At 41.4% G+C, this 17,077-nt stretch overlaps 1 protein-coding gene across 6 annotated transcripts in view; it reads left to right on the forward strand.

Moving 5' to 3' along the window:
- Positions 1 to 17,077, forward strand: part of LOC144507960 (ankyrin repeat and IBR domain-containing protein 1-like) — a 97,655-nt gene that overhangs the window by 21,009 nt on the left and 59,569 nt on the right. For all 6 annotated transcript variants that reach the window (XM_078235618.1, XM_078235597.1, XM_078235578.1 and 3 more), the window contains exons 3-5: positions 4,667 to 4,967; positions 12,619 to 12,801; positions 16,106 to 16,223. In XM_078235618.1, coding sequence (XP_078091744.1) covers positions 4,667 to 4,967; positions 12,619 to 12,801; positions 16,106 to 16,223 — 602 coding nt within the window. The remainder of the gene's footprint in view (positions 1 to 4,666; positions 4,968 to 12,618; positions 12,802 to 16,105; positions 16,224 to 17,077) is intronic.

Consider the following 17,077-nt stretch of genomic DNA (forward strand, 5'->3'; position numbering starts at 1 on the left):
CCACCTCAAAAAATTCAGTCAAATTTGCTAGGCATGACCTCCCTCTGACGAAACCATACTGTCCCGATCAAGCCTTGCCTCCAAGTGGAGATAGATACTCTCCTTCAGAATTCTCTCCAACAGTTTTCCTACCACTAATGTGAGACTCACTGGTCTGCAGTTCCCTGTCTTATCTCTACAACACTTCTTAAATAGCGGAACCACATTTGCTGTTCTTCAGTCCTCTGGCACCTCCCCTGTGGTTAGAGAGGAATTTTATATGATTTGTGACTAATTAAAACTGTGGCAGGGATAGACCAGAGTGAAGAGATTCCAATATTGGGTTGCAGGAAAAATGGCACCGATTTGGGAATGGACAGTATGATCGAAGACTTAGTAAAGGAAAGGAAGAGGCTAAGAGATGAGGCAGTCATTTACAGAGAACAGATGATTGAGTATAAGTTTTCCTTGGGCGATGCATGATGAGAGCCACTTTGAGAGGCAATCATTTGCAATGTCACTTAGCACAGAAACCAGGAAAATTTGAATATGTGTGAAAGGGTAATCTGGAAGAGTACTTTAGATTGTACAGTACAAGGGGTCACAGCTTTAAACTAGTGAAGTAACAACTTGCCTTTATATAAACACTTTTAACTTAGTAAAATGTAGCACTTTAGAGGGGAATTATCGAACAAAATTTGGTAACCAGCCAGAAAGACATATTCCGAAAGATGATTTAAAGCTTGGTCAAAGAGTAGGAATTTTAAGGAGTGACTTAAAGATGGAGACTGTGGATAGAACAGTTTAAGGAGGGAATTCCAGACCTTGGAGCCTAAGCAACTGAAGCATGGCCACCCAAGTAAAATGATTGAAATCAGGGATGCAGAAGAGGCCGAGTTGGAAAGTGTAGAGCTGGAGAAAGCTACAGACGTGTGGAAAAGTGATGCTGTGGAGCAATTTGAACATGAGGTTGAAAATTTCAAATTGAGGTGATGCCGACCAAGAAACAATAAAGGTCAATTAGCCCGAGGGTGATTTGAGCAGTGTTAAGTTTCTGACAACAGTTTTGGGTGAGCTCAAATTTATGGAGAATGAAAGGCAGGGCATTGGAATAGTCTAAATTTTCGAGGTAACAGTTGGCATTGGCGAGGTTAGGTGAATGCCACCAACACGCATGTGGAATCCAGCTTTATTATGCTGGGGGTACAATTAGATGAGAAATGTAGGGCATGGGATCAATTTTTGGGGGACTCCAGATGTAACAATGGGAGTAGCAAATTTAGGAGGAAAGCAGGAAACTTTTCTCTATGTAGTAATCAGCATGTGAAGTGGACCCTAGATAGAATAGTGAAGGCACATAATCCTTGGAATTATTATATAATGCATTTGGAGGACTGTGGATAAAACAAAATGGGAATTAATGGTTGTGTGATCTTTTTGGAGTTAGAAGTGGAATTTTCAACAAGCTTAAGAAGACCTCCCGGAGCTGGGTGAAGGCAATGTTCTACAAATGTGTGAGGCATGGTCGCTCGATGACTCAGCTGATTATGGTAATCAGCATCTGAGCCACACAGACCAGAAATAACTTGTGCAGCTTCTTTCATGAAATGTTCACTTTTTGTTCCAATGGGTCTAATGGACAAAATAATTGGACGAGCAAGTATATTTATATATTTGGCAACCACAACTATTTTAATTGAGCAAGTATATTAAATTAATAGCCATTAAACCTTTGCAGCTCAACATGTTAATGTTCTAACTACAGGCAGTCCTCAGGATTACGACATAATTGGTTCCTGAAAATCACACATTGTAAGTGAAACATCATAAATTGGATACATTTTCCCATAGGAACAATATTACAAATTTTGAAGACTGCAGAATTGGTTCCTGAACCCCAGTTTCACTGAAAAGTATTATTCCCTTTCTATCAATATGTGGCCACAACGCCATGAACAGAGGTATAGAATCACCCTTTATTTTATCTTTTGTAGTTTTAAAGAGAAAACCAGTTGACAGTGAGTGTTAAGTAAACTCAAACTTGGTAGTAATACAGGCATCTGACTCACCAATTTCTGCTGAGTCAGTTAGTTTTAAATGGGTATTTTTAACACACTAAAGTTTGAAATCTTCTTTATCTGAGAAGCAATTTGCCCTTTCTGATGTTGTGCAAGGCAGAATAACAGTTGGTGACGACCAACTGTTCGCTGGTATGTTGTAAAGCTGAAACAGTGTAAATTTAAAAATGTCCTAAGCGCCATTCGTCATAACTCAAACATTGTTAAATCAAGGACTGCCTGTAACATTTTTTGCCTTAAAAAGAACAGCCTAAATCAGAAAACAGTCATTTGATCTTTTTGGAGGGAACCTGATCCTTTTTCAGATCTTATGGATCCATCATTCCTAAAAAAATAATGTTTTGCATATAGCTGGGTCTGGAACGTATAGTGAAAGTCGGTGATGTTAAAAATTGAAGTTTATAAGTATTCTTTGTTCTTTAATAGTTTTGCTCTTTATTATTTGCCCATATTAAAGACTGGTCACTTTAGAATTTTCTGAGGAAACCCATGACACATGAAAAGAGCTCATCAATTCGTCTGCTGCAGGGTCCTCTTAATACTTGCTTCCATGACTTCTCATTTTTCCTCCCCTCTTGTCACCCTTTCCTCTGACCCCTATTATCTTTTTAGATGTGGAGAAAAAAGGGTCTTTCGAAAAAGGAAAGTACAGTATTTGGTTCCTCTTTGCCACTACATTAAACATTTTGTATTGACATTTCAGAGCTTGATTTAGTCATTATGTTATTCTTTAACTGTTATTTCTATGACTTGCATTAGGGCAATAAGCTATTATTATGTTTCAATCATAACTCCTGCCAGCCTGTTGTTTCAGCGAGGAGCAGCTGGTGACCTGACCTCATTGGTGTTTTGAATATGACTCTTACTGGCAGCTGTCTAATCAGCAGAAAAAAATAACTTTGGAGCTGATGTTGAGCAAGTATGAGAATTGATGGAAACATTTGTGCTGGCAGTCTTGAAATGTCGATTGTTTTTTTGCTTGAAAAATGCCTCATCAAGATCAAAGATATCAGTACTGTTAGGGAATAGAACCATTTTTCATTAGCTGTTGAACAATGCATAGTTAGCCTCAATGTACAAAACCTCTGAGGCCTCAACCTGAGCTGTGAATCATGCATTGTATACCATTTTCAGGCTGATGTTCAACCACCTCTATTGTACCTTGGTAACACCACAGATTTATTACCAGTTGGTGCTTAATAGATCTGAAATTTGTGCTGTGACCTCAAGCCAACTAGGAACTACGTTGAGCCTACAGAAAACTTTCAAAAAAATAATACCTGGGCTATAGAACAGACATTAATTCCATCAAGCACATGGATTAATTAAACACTATTTTTGTCACTGTCTTGCACCTAATGAATGGAAATTTGGCAAAATTAGCTGGGTAATGAATTAAGCTATACTCGAAAAAGAATTTTGTTTAGATACTTTTGTCAGTTGTAATTTTGTAAGGAAATGCATTTGACTTTTTTTTTTAGTCCTTAAGTTGTCCAATGTTTATTAACTGTTTTATTGTTTTTTCCGCTTGCAGAAAATGAACAACAATATCTAGAAATCTATTTAATGTGAAGTAACATAACATTTTGGCCCAGATTTTGAAGTTGTAAGTGTTCACAGTTTTTATGTGACAGCAACTTCTGGAGTCCAAACAGAAGCAGTTAAACATAGAAATCCAGAAGTTGCTGGATTTTCTAGCGGGTGCACTGTTTATGTCCTTCTGCAATCAAATGGAATTCACTGAACTGACTAGAACTTGCCTTATACATGATTAGTCTCACTATGAAAACATTTGGGAAAAGTTTACCTTGTTCAATAAGATGTAACTGTTTTTAAAAGTTCATAATTTGTGTTGGACGGCCTCACTATCCCTGAAAAGCAAATGTGATACTTGTGAAATGTCAAACTACGTCATTATAATAAAATAGTGTATTTTTTAAATTTTGCTGATGATATTTCAGCTTCTATCTTAATTCCATATGTAGGTCCAAATAATTTATCTTGCTCTCTGTAAAACATTCATCAGAAATGAAGAATGATCACTCAGTGCATTTTACTTCCTGGTTTGTTATTCGTGATATTCAATGTGATCGGCTGCTTTGTCTGCTTAATGACATCTCGGGAAAGAGGAAATCCACTCCATAGAGGTTGATAGATATTTGAGGGCTGTTTTCTTCAAGGCCAACACTGAATGCTATTACTTCACTGCTGGCTACAGAATTCAGGCCTTTGTTTACTTTTTAACAAGTTTGATGTACCATTTGTGACATGTATTCACCAACTAAGATGATAATGCTCTTGCAAACCTGGAATTTTGCTCTAGCTCAAAAATATCTTGGAATCCCTTTTTATTTACATTGTGAGTTGTTGCAGTATCTAACAATTGGAGACTACTTTGAAGCTTTAATAAGATAAAATGATTTACCCCAAGCTAATTTTCATATGAAATCTGCTGTCCCTGCACTATGTTGATCATAGCTACGTGCTTTTATACTATACAGCAGAAGGTTTGAGCAAAGCTATTGTTATTAGATTGGTAACAACAGAAATTGTTGCGTATAGGTGAATATTTACTTGATTTTTAAAGTCAGTTCTCTTCTGCCAAACAGAATATTCCTTTATGTTAAAGATGGGAACCCAAACAAGCGGAATGTGCATAATGAGACTGCTTTGCATTTATTGTGTATGGGACCGCATATCATGCTACCTGAAGCAGCCCTACAGCCGCGCCTTGCACGACCCAATGAAGATGATGGCAAGAGAGCTGAATGTCTTCAATTGATTCTCAAGTGGAAGGGTGCAAGGCTGGATCGAGGCGAGTTCGAGAAGGCTGAAAGCAATGCCACTGATAACAAAAAGTTCACACCTTTGCACTATGCTGCTGCCTCAGGGATGAAAACATGTGTAGAGGTAATTGCCTTCTAGTTGCCATGAGGTTTAGATAATTCCTAGTTTAGATTCCAATCCTAGATATATGCATTATGTAAAGCAAGAGATTAGATCGATATTCTAGAATGGTATAAGCTGATTTTTTTTTCTCCCTGTTTTGTGAAATGGTCAAATCAATCAATTTAAGAAATCCTTATTTCCGTTTCAAATGTAACCTTTCTAAAAACGTTAGTGGAAAATTTGCAGAAAAATCATCTCGATCACGATGTGTGTCTACATTTTGTTTACATTTTTGTGCAGATAAATTTTGTCTTAATGGTTTGACATTTGCTGACTGACTTGTGTGAAACATGATAAATACTACAGTCCATTTAAATATCAGAAGGTGACACAAAAGTGTAGAGGGAACAAAGAATCAATTCTCACATTTCAGAGAGTTGAGATCTTATCCATAACACTGCCAGGGGATAGCAAACAAATGACAGATACCTATAAATGGAAAGAAGATCAAATCTGGAACAAACCACAGTTCTGCAGTAGAATTGCCATAGCTTTCAGTTGCTTCTGTGAGTAACAAAGACTTAGAGATGATTGCCCAAGTATCGCAGAATCTTTACAGTGCAGGAGGCCATTTGGCCCATCGAGTTATCACTGAAAATGTGAAAGAGCATTCTGCCTAATTCCACTCCCCTGTCTTATCCCCGTCACCTTGCACATTCTTTCTTTTCAGATAACAATCCAATTCTCTTTTGAATACCTTGATTGAACCTGCCTCCACCACCCTCTCAGGAAGTTTGTTCCAGACTCCACTCACCCTCTGGGTGAAAATCTTTTTCCTTGTATCACTTCTACTCCTTTTGCCCATTATTTTGAATCTATGCTCTCAAGGTCTTGGTGTACTCTTGAAAGGGAATGGTTTGTCACTATTTACCCTGTCCATACCTCACAGGATCTTGAATACCTCTCTAAAGTCTCCTCTCAGCGTTCTTTTCTCCAAGGAAAATAGAGTCAACTTTACCATTCTACCCTCAGAGACAGTTGTTTATCATAGAAATCATAGAAACCCTACAGTGCAGAAGGAGGCCATTCGGCCCATCGAGTCTGCACTGACCACAATCCCACCCAGGCCCTACCCCCACATATTTACCTGCTAATCCCTCTAACCTACGCATCTCAGGACTCTAAGGGGGCAATTTTTAGCCTGGCCAATCAACCTAACCCGCACATCTTTGGACTGTGGGAGGAAACCGGAGCACCCGGAGGAAACCCACGCAGACACGAGGAGAATGTGCAAACTCCACACAGACAGTGGCCCAAGCTGGGATTCGAACTCAGGTCCCTGGAGCTGTGAAGCAGCAGTGCTAACCACTGTGCTACCGTGCCGCCCTTAGAATCATTCTGGTGAATTTCTTCTGTATTCCCCCTCATGCCTTCATAGCCTTCCTCGAATATGGCGCCCAGAATTGGGCACAATACTCCAGATGAGGCCTGACTGGTGTCTTATACAAGTTCGACATGACTTGCTTACTCTGTACTCAGTCCCTTATTAATAAAACGTAGGATACTATACGCTTCATTAACTGCTCTCTCAATATGCCCTGCCAGCTTCAATGACTTGTGTACATATATGCCAAAGCCCCTCTGTTCCAGCACCTCCAAGAGTTTTTCCATTTATTTTATACTATCTCTCCACATTCTTCCTGCCAAAATGAATCCCTTCACACTTCTCTGCATTGACCTTCACCTGCCGCTAATTTTTATATCAACCGTAAATTTTAAAATCGTGCCCTGCACTCCGCAGTCTTGGTCATTCATATATATATCAGGAAAAGCAAGGGTCCCAACATTGACTCCTACTGAACTCCATGACAAACATTCCTCCAATGTGAAAAACAACTATTCCTATCACTATCCTGTTTTCTACCACTCAGCCAATTTCTTATCCAAGTGCCTACTTTTCCTTTATTCCATTAGCTAGAATTTTGCTCTCAAGCCTGTTGTGTACCATGTATCAAATACCTTTTTGAAAATTCGTATGCAGCACATGAACAGCATTGCACTTATCAGCCTATAAGCAAATTACTGTAGATGCTGGAATCTGAAACAAAAATAGAAAATGCTCGAAAATCTCAGCAGGTCTGACAGCATCTGTGGAGAGATGATAGAACGACTGTTTCAAGTCTGGATGTCCCTTCATCAGAGCTCTGATGAAGGGTCATCTAGACTCGAAACATTAGCATTGTTCTGTCTCCACAGATGCTGTCAGACCTGCTGAGACTTTTGAGCATTTTCTCCTCTTGTTGCCTCTTATCTACCTTCTCTGTTACCTCCTCAAGAAACAGAACGGGCAGCACAGTGGCATAGTGGTTAGCACTGCTGCCTCACAGCGCTAGGGTCCCAGGTTCGATTCCTGGCTTGGGTCACTGTCTGTGTGGAGTCTACACGGTCTCCCCGTGTCTGCGTGGGTTTCCTGCTGGTGCTCCGGTTTCCTCCCACAGTCTGAAAGACGTGCTGATTAGATGCATTGACCCGAACAGGTGCCAGATTGTGGTGACTTGGGGAATTTCACAGTGATTTCAATGCAGTGTTAATGTAAGCCTTAATTGTGACTAATAAATAAACTTTAACTTTAGAAGTCACGAGGCCTGCTGAAACCAGGTTGAGCGAGGGGGGGGGGGAAGAAAGCATCTCTGTACATCTTCCAAAAACACATTGAGGCGAATTCAGCCAAACATACAAGCATTGCTGAAGCTTTTTCTGCGTGATGTAATATCTATTAACTTATAAGACCATAAGACCATAAGACATAGGAGCGGAAGTAAGGCCATTCGGCCCATCGAGTCCACTCCACCATTCAATCATGGTTGATTTCAACTCCATTTACCCGCTCTCTCCCCATAGCCCTTAATTCCTCGAGAAATCAAGAATTTATCAATTTCTGTCTTGAAGACGCTCAACGTCTCGGCCTCCACAGCCCTCTGTGGCAATGAATTCCACAGACCCACCACTCTGGCTGAAGAAATTTCTCCTCATCTCTGTTCTAAAGTGACTCCCTTTTATTCTAAGGCTGTGCCCCCGCGTCCTAGTCTCCCCTGTTAATGGAAACAACTTCCCTACGTCCATCCTATCTAAGCCGTTCATTATCTTGTAAGTTTCTATCAGATCTCCCCTCAACCTCCTAAACTCCAATGAATATAATCCCACGATCCTCAGACGTTCATCGTATGTCAGGCCTACCATTCCTGGGATCATCCGTGTGAATCTCCGCTGGACCCGCTCCAGTGCCAGTATGTCCTTCCTGAGGTGTGGGGCCCAAAATTATCTTCAAATCTGATTCAGTTACTGCCCTTGACATCAAGCAACGTTTGACCAAGTGTGGCGTCAAGAAGCCCTAATAAAATTAAAGTTGGTGGGGGGTGGGAGAGAAAACACTCTACTGGCTGGAGTCAAATCTTGCACGTAAGAAGATGGCTGTTAGAGACCGATCACAGTCCCAGCATATGGGCGGCATGGTGGCACAGTGGTTTGCACTGCTGTCACAGCGCTAGGGTCTCGGGTTCAATTCCAGCCTTGGGTGACTGTCTATGTGGCGTTTGTACGTTCTCCCCGTGTCTGCATGTGTTTCCTCCCACACTCCAAAGATGGGCAGGTTAGGTTGATTGACCATGTAAAATAGGTAAATTGCCCCTTAGTGTCAGGGACAGGCAGGGTAAATGCGTGGGGTTATGAGGATAGGGCCTGGGTGGGTTTGTTGTCAGTGCGGGCTCGATGGGCCGGATGGCCTCTTTCTGCACTGTAGGGATTCTATGACTTCTATATTGGTGCAGGAGTTCCTCAGGGGAATATTCTGGCCCAAACAGCTTCATCAATGATCTTCCTTCCATCAAGAAGTCAGATGATGACCACTGATTGTACAGTGCTGCATTCCAATTTGCAATTCCGAGATGTGCCCAAATGTAGAAAGACCTGGGCAACATTCAGTTTGGCAAGTAGCATGCATTACACACAAGTCCAGGCAACGACCGCTCTCAATGAAAGTCCCTCCTTGACATTCAACAACATTAACTTTGCTCAACCTCGGCCATCAACATCTTAATTGATGATATATTGACCAGAAATATAACTGGAGCTGCTATATAAACACTAGCTATAAGAGCAAGTCAGAAGCTGGTTATTGTGTGTCAAACAATTCTCCTCTTGACTCCTGAGGAATGTAATTCAATACTTTCTATGATTTCTTCTATGACTTTCCACTTGCCTGGATGAATGCAGCTCCAGTAATACTCGAGGACAAAGAAGCCAACATGATTGGCACACCACCTACCACCTTAATTAATCATTTACTCCCTCCGCCACCGGTACATGTGACTACAGAGTGTTTCATGTACAAACTGCATTGCAGCAACTCACCAAACCTTATTCAACCGCACCTACAAAATCTCTGATTGCTACCACCTAAAAAGAAACAGAGGAACAACACCTGCAAGTTCCGCTCCAAGCCACGGGTCATCCTGAATTCGAAACATATCACAATTTTTTGTCATCCATGGGTTGAAATCTAGTACCTCCCTACCTAAGAGCACTGAGGGAATACCTTGCCCACATGGGCTACAGTGGTTCAAGAAGGTGGCTCACCATCAGTTTCTCATGGACACCGTGCCGTGGGCAGTAAATGCTCGTCTTGGTATTAAAGTGCACCTCTCCTGAATGAGCACTTGAAATGAGCACTGCCATTTAATTTACTGTGGTGACTTTTTATGCTCATTGAGATTCAAAGATGCTAATGCTTGAGAGAGAATTCTATTTGCAACCTTTCTCTTGAATTGTACTCAAGCCAGTAGCCATTCATGTGAAAAAAAATTGAGGGTACCAGATGATCATTTGTGGGGTGGAAAAATGTTTCACTGAGAGTGGTGCAGGAGTTAGGACTGCTGCCTCGCAGCACCAGGGACCTGGATTCAATTCCAGCCTTGGGTGACTGGGTGGAGTTTGCACATTCTCCCCATGTCTTCATAGTTTCCTTTGGGCGCTCCGGTATCCTCCCACAGACCAAAGGTGTGCAGGTTAGGTGGATTGGCCATGCTAAATTGTCCCTTAATGTAAATAAGCCATGTTATGAGCTTAACTGATTATCTTAAATTAGTCATTAATGAGATTATTAGCACTCAGGATTGTTCAGAAAGTGCTTCCCAATTGCAGAATCATATCTAACAGTAGGCATTTTGTTTTGGGTTTTGTAAATGTGAGCTGGTTGAGTGCAATCTTCATTCAATTACCATCGCTCAAAAAAAAAGGATCTAGCCACTGACTTTCAATGACATCACCTTAAATGAAACCCTCGCCATTAACGTCCTAGGTGTCGTCATTGATCAATAACTTAACTGGAGTGGATAAATACTTTGACTGCAAGAGCAGTCAGGAACTGGGTACTCGATGGCAAGTAACATTCTACCTGATTTCCCCAAAGCCTGATAGGCACCTCATTGACCAAATTAAACATACCCTCCCTGCACCTTTGCACCATGGCTGCAATGTGTATTATTTACAAGATGAGCACACAGTGACTTGCCATGGCTCCTTTGACAGTCCCTTCCAAATCTATGGCCTCTATTATCTACACAAATTAGGGCAGCAAGTGCATGGGAACAGCATCACCAGCACCTTCAACCTCCGCTTTATAACACTTCCCTCCAAGGCACGCACATTCCTAATTTGAAAATGTATCACTGTTCTCTTCTTCACTCCTGGGTCAAAATCCTGCTGCTTGCTCCATAACAGCACTGTAGGAGTAGCTGCCCCACGTGAACTATTGCAGTTCCAGAAGGCAGCTTGCCACCTCCTTGAGGACAATTAAGGATGGGCAGTAAATGCTGGTCTAGCCAGTGATGCCCAGTTCCAATGAATGAATAAAAGAATACAACTAGTTCAATAAGGGCTGATGAGCATAATATAGTTTAGTGCAAGTTCTTTGTAATTATTATGAAATAGCATTTAAATAATGTAAATTTTTACATCCTATATGAACATTAATGACATTTGCTTTGCTCAGCATTCTCCCACCCCATTCAAGTCTCTTGATACTCTTGTGTTTGCTCATTTTCCCCATTTTCTTTCTTCCTTTCCCTTTTTAATTTGGCCAATGATTTGATTTATTATTGTCACATGTATTCGTATACAGTGAAAAGCATTGTTTCTTGCACGCTATACAGACAAAGCATACCGTTTGTAGTGAAAGAAACGAGAGAGTGCAGAATGTAGTGTTACAGTCATGGCTTAAAGTTAAAATAAAAGTTTATTTATTAGTCACAAGTAAGGCTTACTGCAATGAAGTTACTGAAATTCCCCTAGTCGCCACAGTCCGGCGCCTGTTCGGGTCAATGCTCCTAACCAGCACGTCTTTCAGAATGTGGGAAGAAAGCAGAGCACCCGGAGGAAACCCACGCAGACATGGGGAAAACGTGCCAACTCCACACAGTGACTCAAGCCAGGAATCGAACCCGGGTCCCTGGCGCTGTGAAGCAGCAGTGCTAACCACCGCCAGGGTGTAGAGAAAGATCAACTTAATGCGAGGTAGGTCCATTCAAAAGTCTGATGGCAGCAGGGAAGAAGCTGTTCTTGAGTCGTTTGGTACGTGACCTCAGACTTTTGTATCTTTTCCCTGACGGAAGAAGGTGAAAGAGAAAATGTCTGGGGTCCATGGAATCCTTAATTATTCTGGCTGCTTTGACGAGGCAGCGGGAAGTGTAGACAGAGTCAATGGATGGGAGGCTGGTTTGCGTGATGGATTGGGCTACATTCACGACCTTGCGGTCTTGGGCAGAGCATGAGTCATACATACCAAGCTGTAATACAACCAGAGAGAATGCTTTCTATGGTGCATCTGTAAAAGGTGGTGAGAATTGTAACGGACATGCCAAATTTCCTTAATCTTCTGAGAAAATAGAGGCGCTGGTGGGCTTTCTTAACGATAGTGTTGGCATGGGGGGACCAGGACAGGTTGTTGGTGATCTGGACACCTAAAAACTTGAAGCTTTCGACCATTTCTGCTTCATCCTTGTTGATGTAGACAAGATGTGGAGATGCTGGCGTTGGACTGGGGTGAACACAGTAAGAATTTTAACAACACCAGGTTAAAGTCCAACAGGTTTATTTCCAAATAAACCTGTTGGACTTTAACCTGGTGTTGTTAAAACTCTTACGATGTAGACAAGGCCATGTTCTCCACTATGCTTCCTGAAGTCGATGACAATCTCCTTCATTTTGTTGACATTGAGGGAGAGATCATTGTCGTTGCACCAGTTCACCAGATTCTGTATTTCATTCCTGTATTCTCTCTCATCATTGTTTGAGATTTGATCCACTACGTTGGTGTCGTCAGCAAACTTGAAAATCGAGTTGGAGGGGAATTTGGCCGCACAGTCATAGGCGTATAAGGAGTATAGCAGGGGGCTGAGAGCACAGCCTTGTGGGGCACCGGTGTTGAGGATGATCGTGGAGTTGTTGTTGTTGCTGATCCTTACTGGCTGTGGTCTGTGAGTTAGAAATCAAACCCCATTATTATATTGTGATTCACTTAAAGTATGACCCCTGTCTCATTTGCGTGGGCCGGATTTACCAACCATGTTAAAACTGAGACGAAAAGATATTAATTTTTCTTTTTCATTGATTTCAGCTTTTAGTTAAGTATGATGCAGACCTGTTTGCAGAAAACGAAAACAGAGATACTCCCTGCGACTGTGCGGAGAAACAGCACCACAAGGATCTTGCTCTCAATCTTGAGTCACGGATGGTATTTTCGCGAGATCCGGAAGCTGAAGAAGTGGAAGCAGAGTATGCAGCTTTGGACAGAAAGGAGGTACAGTTTTAGAAGAAGTTTTTAGACATTTGTAGCTCTGAATAAGTAAGCTCAATACAGTTATGATCTCAAGATGTATATTCCATGAGGTTTGTTTGCAATTATGCTGGAACCAACAGAGTTTGGACACCAACAGCAAATCAACTCGAGACCAAACATGGAAATATTTTAGGCATGAAAAGATTTTGGTTGAAGAACGGGTTTTAAGGGTTGGAGGATTGAGATGGAGAATGGAAAGGTTCAGGATAGGAATTTAAATGTAGAGCCGAGATGACTGAAATTGACTAATGTTGAGGGAAATGGGGTAGGAATAGACTTGACTTTGATTTGATTTATTATTGTCACATGTATTGGCATACAGTGAAAAGTATTATTTCGTGCATGCTATACAGACAGAGCACACTGTTCATAGAGAAGGAATCGAGAGAGTGCAGAATGTAGTGTTACAGTCATGGCTAGGGTATAGAGAAAGATCAACTTAATGCAAGGTAGGTCCATTCAAAAGTTGGTACTGTCTTTTGGCATCTTTGATGGATCTCCTTAGATCGTATCTGGCTTTCTTGTATAGGTCAGGGCCTTGAACGTCTCAGACCTAGACTTCAGTAAGCAGTGGATATCCCTGTTCATCCATGGTTTCTGGTTGCGAAACACATGGATTTACTTCTTTGGCACACAGTCTTCTACATACTCACTAATGAAGTCAGTTACTGTAGGTCAGGTAAATTAGTCCTTTGAGTGCTAGAACCAGAACAGATTGCATAGGTGAGGAGGCAAGGCCATTAAAGGACTTCAACATAACTATAAGAATTTTAAATTTGAAGTGTGTGTCTTATCCTCAGTATAAAGTTCAAAATGCTCACTCTTCTCTATAACTTCTTGCTTACTTTGCCATATCCCTGCCCACTTTCAGAAGCCTCTTCAAAAAAACTATCCCTAACTGCATTTTCAGTTAATGGGAAAATGAGAACTTGTCCGCTTTGGCAGGGAGAAGAGAAAAGCAGTATACTATTTAAATGGGAAGAGATTGCAGAATGTGGTGGTACAGAGGGATCTGGATGTCCTGGTACATGAGTCACAAAATGTTAGTATGCAAGCGCAGCAAGTGATTAGGAAGACAAATAGAATGTTGCATTTATTGCAAGGGGAATGAAATATGTAAGTAGGAAAGTTTTACTGCATCTGTAAAGGGCCTTGGAGACCACATCTGAAACAGTTTTGGTCTCCTTATTTAGAACTAAATATAAATGAGTTAGAAGCAGTTCAGAGAAGGTTCACTCGAGATAAGAGGCTTATCTTAAGAAGAAAGGTTGAACTGGCTGGGCCTATGCCCATTGGAGTTTAGAAGAATGAAAGTTGATCTTATTGAAATACAAGATCCTGAGAGGACTTGATGATAGAATAAGTGCCTAGAGGATGTTTCCACTATGGAGAGTCTGGAACCAGGAGACAACACAATTTAAAAATAAGTCTGTAGAGGTATGTGGAATTCGTTTCCCCAGAAAACTATAGAAGTTAGGTATTGAATTCATTAAAGGCAGAGTTGGACAGATTTTTGATAGACCGGGGAGTCGAGGGTTATGGGTGACAAGTGGCACAGTGGTATTGAGACCACAACCAGATCAGCCATGATCTTATTGAATGGCCTTCTCTCCTGCTCCTATGTTTGGGTTCCAGTTTCTGTTTCTGAAGCAATCAGATGTCTAAACATACACACGTGTGTATCAGGAGCAAGGGTTGGCCATTCAGACCCTTGAGCCTGCTTCACAAAAATTGATCCCAAAATATAATTTGTTAATATCCTGTAATTCCTTTGATTCTTCTGTGCTCTTTCAGCTACAGATAGAGACCCTCTGTGTCTCCGTGAAATAAAGGTTACCTGGCATTTAGATGCCAGTGAGTTGAGCTTTGCTTATGTGTGTCCATTGTCGCCGAACAGGGAAAGATGCAAAAACTAGTCGCATAACTCTAATCTTGCGGTCCATATTGCTGTTAACAGGTCTGGCAGTATAAGAATGTCCTTTGGCAGCCACTCAACTTGGCCAAATGTTTCAACTAACAAAACAATTTCCTTTAGCTCTTGGTGCTACTGATGATATTGACAAAATTACATTTAAATGATCCCATGCAAGGTAAATGAATTAATAGGCTAGAAATGCTACCACTATAGCCTGCTGCTAAGAAAAGGAACTGACACAACCAAACTGAAAGTCTCTACTGTTGGTGGATAATTTCATCATTGAAATTCTGTCACTTCGTGCCACAGGAAATTTGGAGCAAGTAAGTGAAGTCTAGAAGATGGTAAAGATAGCAGACAATTTCTATTAAAGCAGATTTATGATTATTCAATTTGAAGCTGTTGCCTTGTTTTAGCATTTTGAATTGTTAATTCCTGCGGCCCGTAACTTCCTCAGAGTGACAACTTCCGGTGGTTTGCCACTCTTGATGGATTTACCCACGTTGAAGTTGCAAAGCCCCTGTCTCGCCCAATCTTCCTTATTTGGGCTAGGTGAGACAGGAGCCACAAAGCATGTTCCCAGCTGTAACGGTGAGGAGCAACAGGGTGCAAGGAACAAAGGAGCACACCCTTTTTATGGTACTATTTGCCATAAAGGAGATGTTTAAAGGGAACGGTAAGTGATTCAGACAATTGGGGTGAGACCAGGACGGAGAGGCGCTATGGTGAGGAGGGAGGTTGGGCTCGGACCGGGTGGGTGGGGCGGTATCGGGTTGGACTGAGGGGGGAGTTGAGTCGGCTTGGGGGTGGGAAGGAGTTGGTTCAGAATGGGAGGACGGTACAGGAAGGTTGGTGGTGTGGGGAGGTGATGTGTGTGCAGGGCCCAGTCGGTGCTCTTTAAATAGTTACTCTGGGGCCAGAAGTGATTTTCTTTTCCTTCTAACTCTTTTAAACTATCAGGGTAAAACTGGCCAAACCACCCAAAGTTAGTGATTTGAATCGCTTCTGTCAAATGGTTCTTAGCCCAGCGCAATTGTCCAGGGGAAGTTAGCACTTCCAGGCAAATGCTACTTAAACATTAACGTGGGAACTTCCGAGAGGGATTCCCAGCTCATCATTGGGGTACCTTCTAAATGCATGCTAGGGAACCAGAAAGTTATGGACCTATGAGTTGTTTATCATAGTGTCAACGTTTGGAAAGAAGCTGGAGTTTTATGCAAGTGACCTACATGTTTGGAATACATTTTGTAACTATAGATTTTATATAAAGATATGATTGGCAGAGTTTGATTTTCAATTTACAAGTCTTTGTCCAATTAATGTCTTTTGGTATTTTCTTCCATTCTGAAGCCATATGAGGGCCTAAGGCCGCAGGACCTGAGGAAGCTCAAGGATATGTTGATTGTGGAAACTGCAGACATGCTTCAAGCCCCGCTTTTTACTGCAGAGGCACTGCTCCGAGCCCACGGTAAAGTTATTCACTGTTGGGGGGCTTAGGGTCCGAAATGAAATATACGGCTATAATTTTCATTTGTTATGCATTTTAAAATGCACTGTCCAAACTCAAATTTTGTGCTTAACAATTGGTTGCTGATTATTAGATGCTAACTGATGTGTTGCGACATTAGATTAAGCAATTTGTTTCAAGGAGCTGTCAAGAAGATTTCTTTAAGCCATATTTGTTTAGCTTGAAAAGGAAATAATAGCTGTGAATTTAAAATAATAAAAAAACACAATGCTGGAAATGTGCAGCTTTATGTATCAACGTGTAAGAATGCATAAATTTTGGATGGTGTCCAACATGTGCGTGCACACACCTGGTCTGATTCGAATACTAGCTATTAACCCATAGATTGCAATGAGCCATTGGGACTCATACCCTCAATGGAATGTTCAGAGAGTCTGGTTCTCCGTGAGCAGAATTAGTATCGATAGGAATGGTTACTAACCCACACTTCTGTGATTGCTATGTCATTTCAGCTGCTCTGTATAATCTTTCAAGCCAGTTTACTCTGTCATTACAACCTTCATTATTTAAAGAGGGCATATTTTTTTAATGTATTTGCCAGCTATACATACTGGCCTGTATAACCTGACCATCCAGATCCTGGAGGTAGCTGGCAACCCAGTGTGTGACAAGCATGCAGTAGTAGCAAGAAATCATTTTGTACAGTATCTTGGACCAGAGCTCTTGCTTTTAGAAGCTGAGATTATTATATCAGTTGCAGCCTCCTGGAAGTATTCCCTGCGGCCACCTATCATATTGGATATCAAAGTGGCCATGGCCCTCAATTATTTTGCCTCTAGTTACTTCCAGGTCAT

Source organism: Mustelus asterias, chromosome 2 (assembly GCF_964213995.1).
Source record: "Mustelus asterias chromosome 2, sMusAst1.hap1.1, whole genome shotgun sequence".
Lineage (NCBI taxonomy): Eukaryota > Metazoa > Chordata > Chondrichthyes > Carcharhiniformes > Triakidae > Mustelus > Mustelus asterias.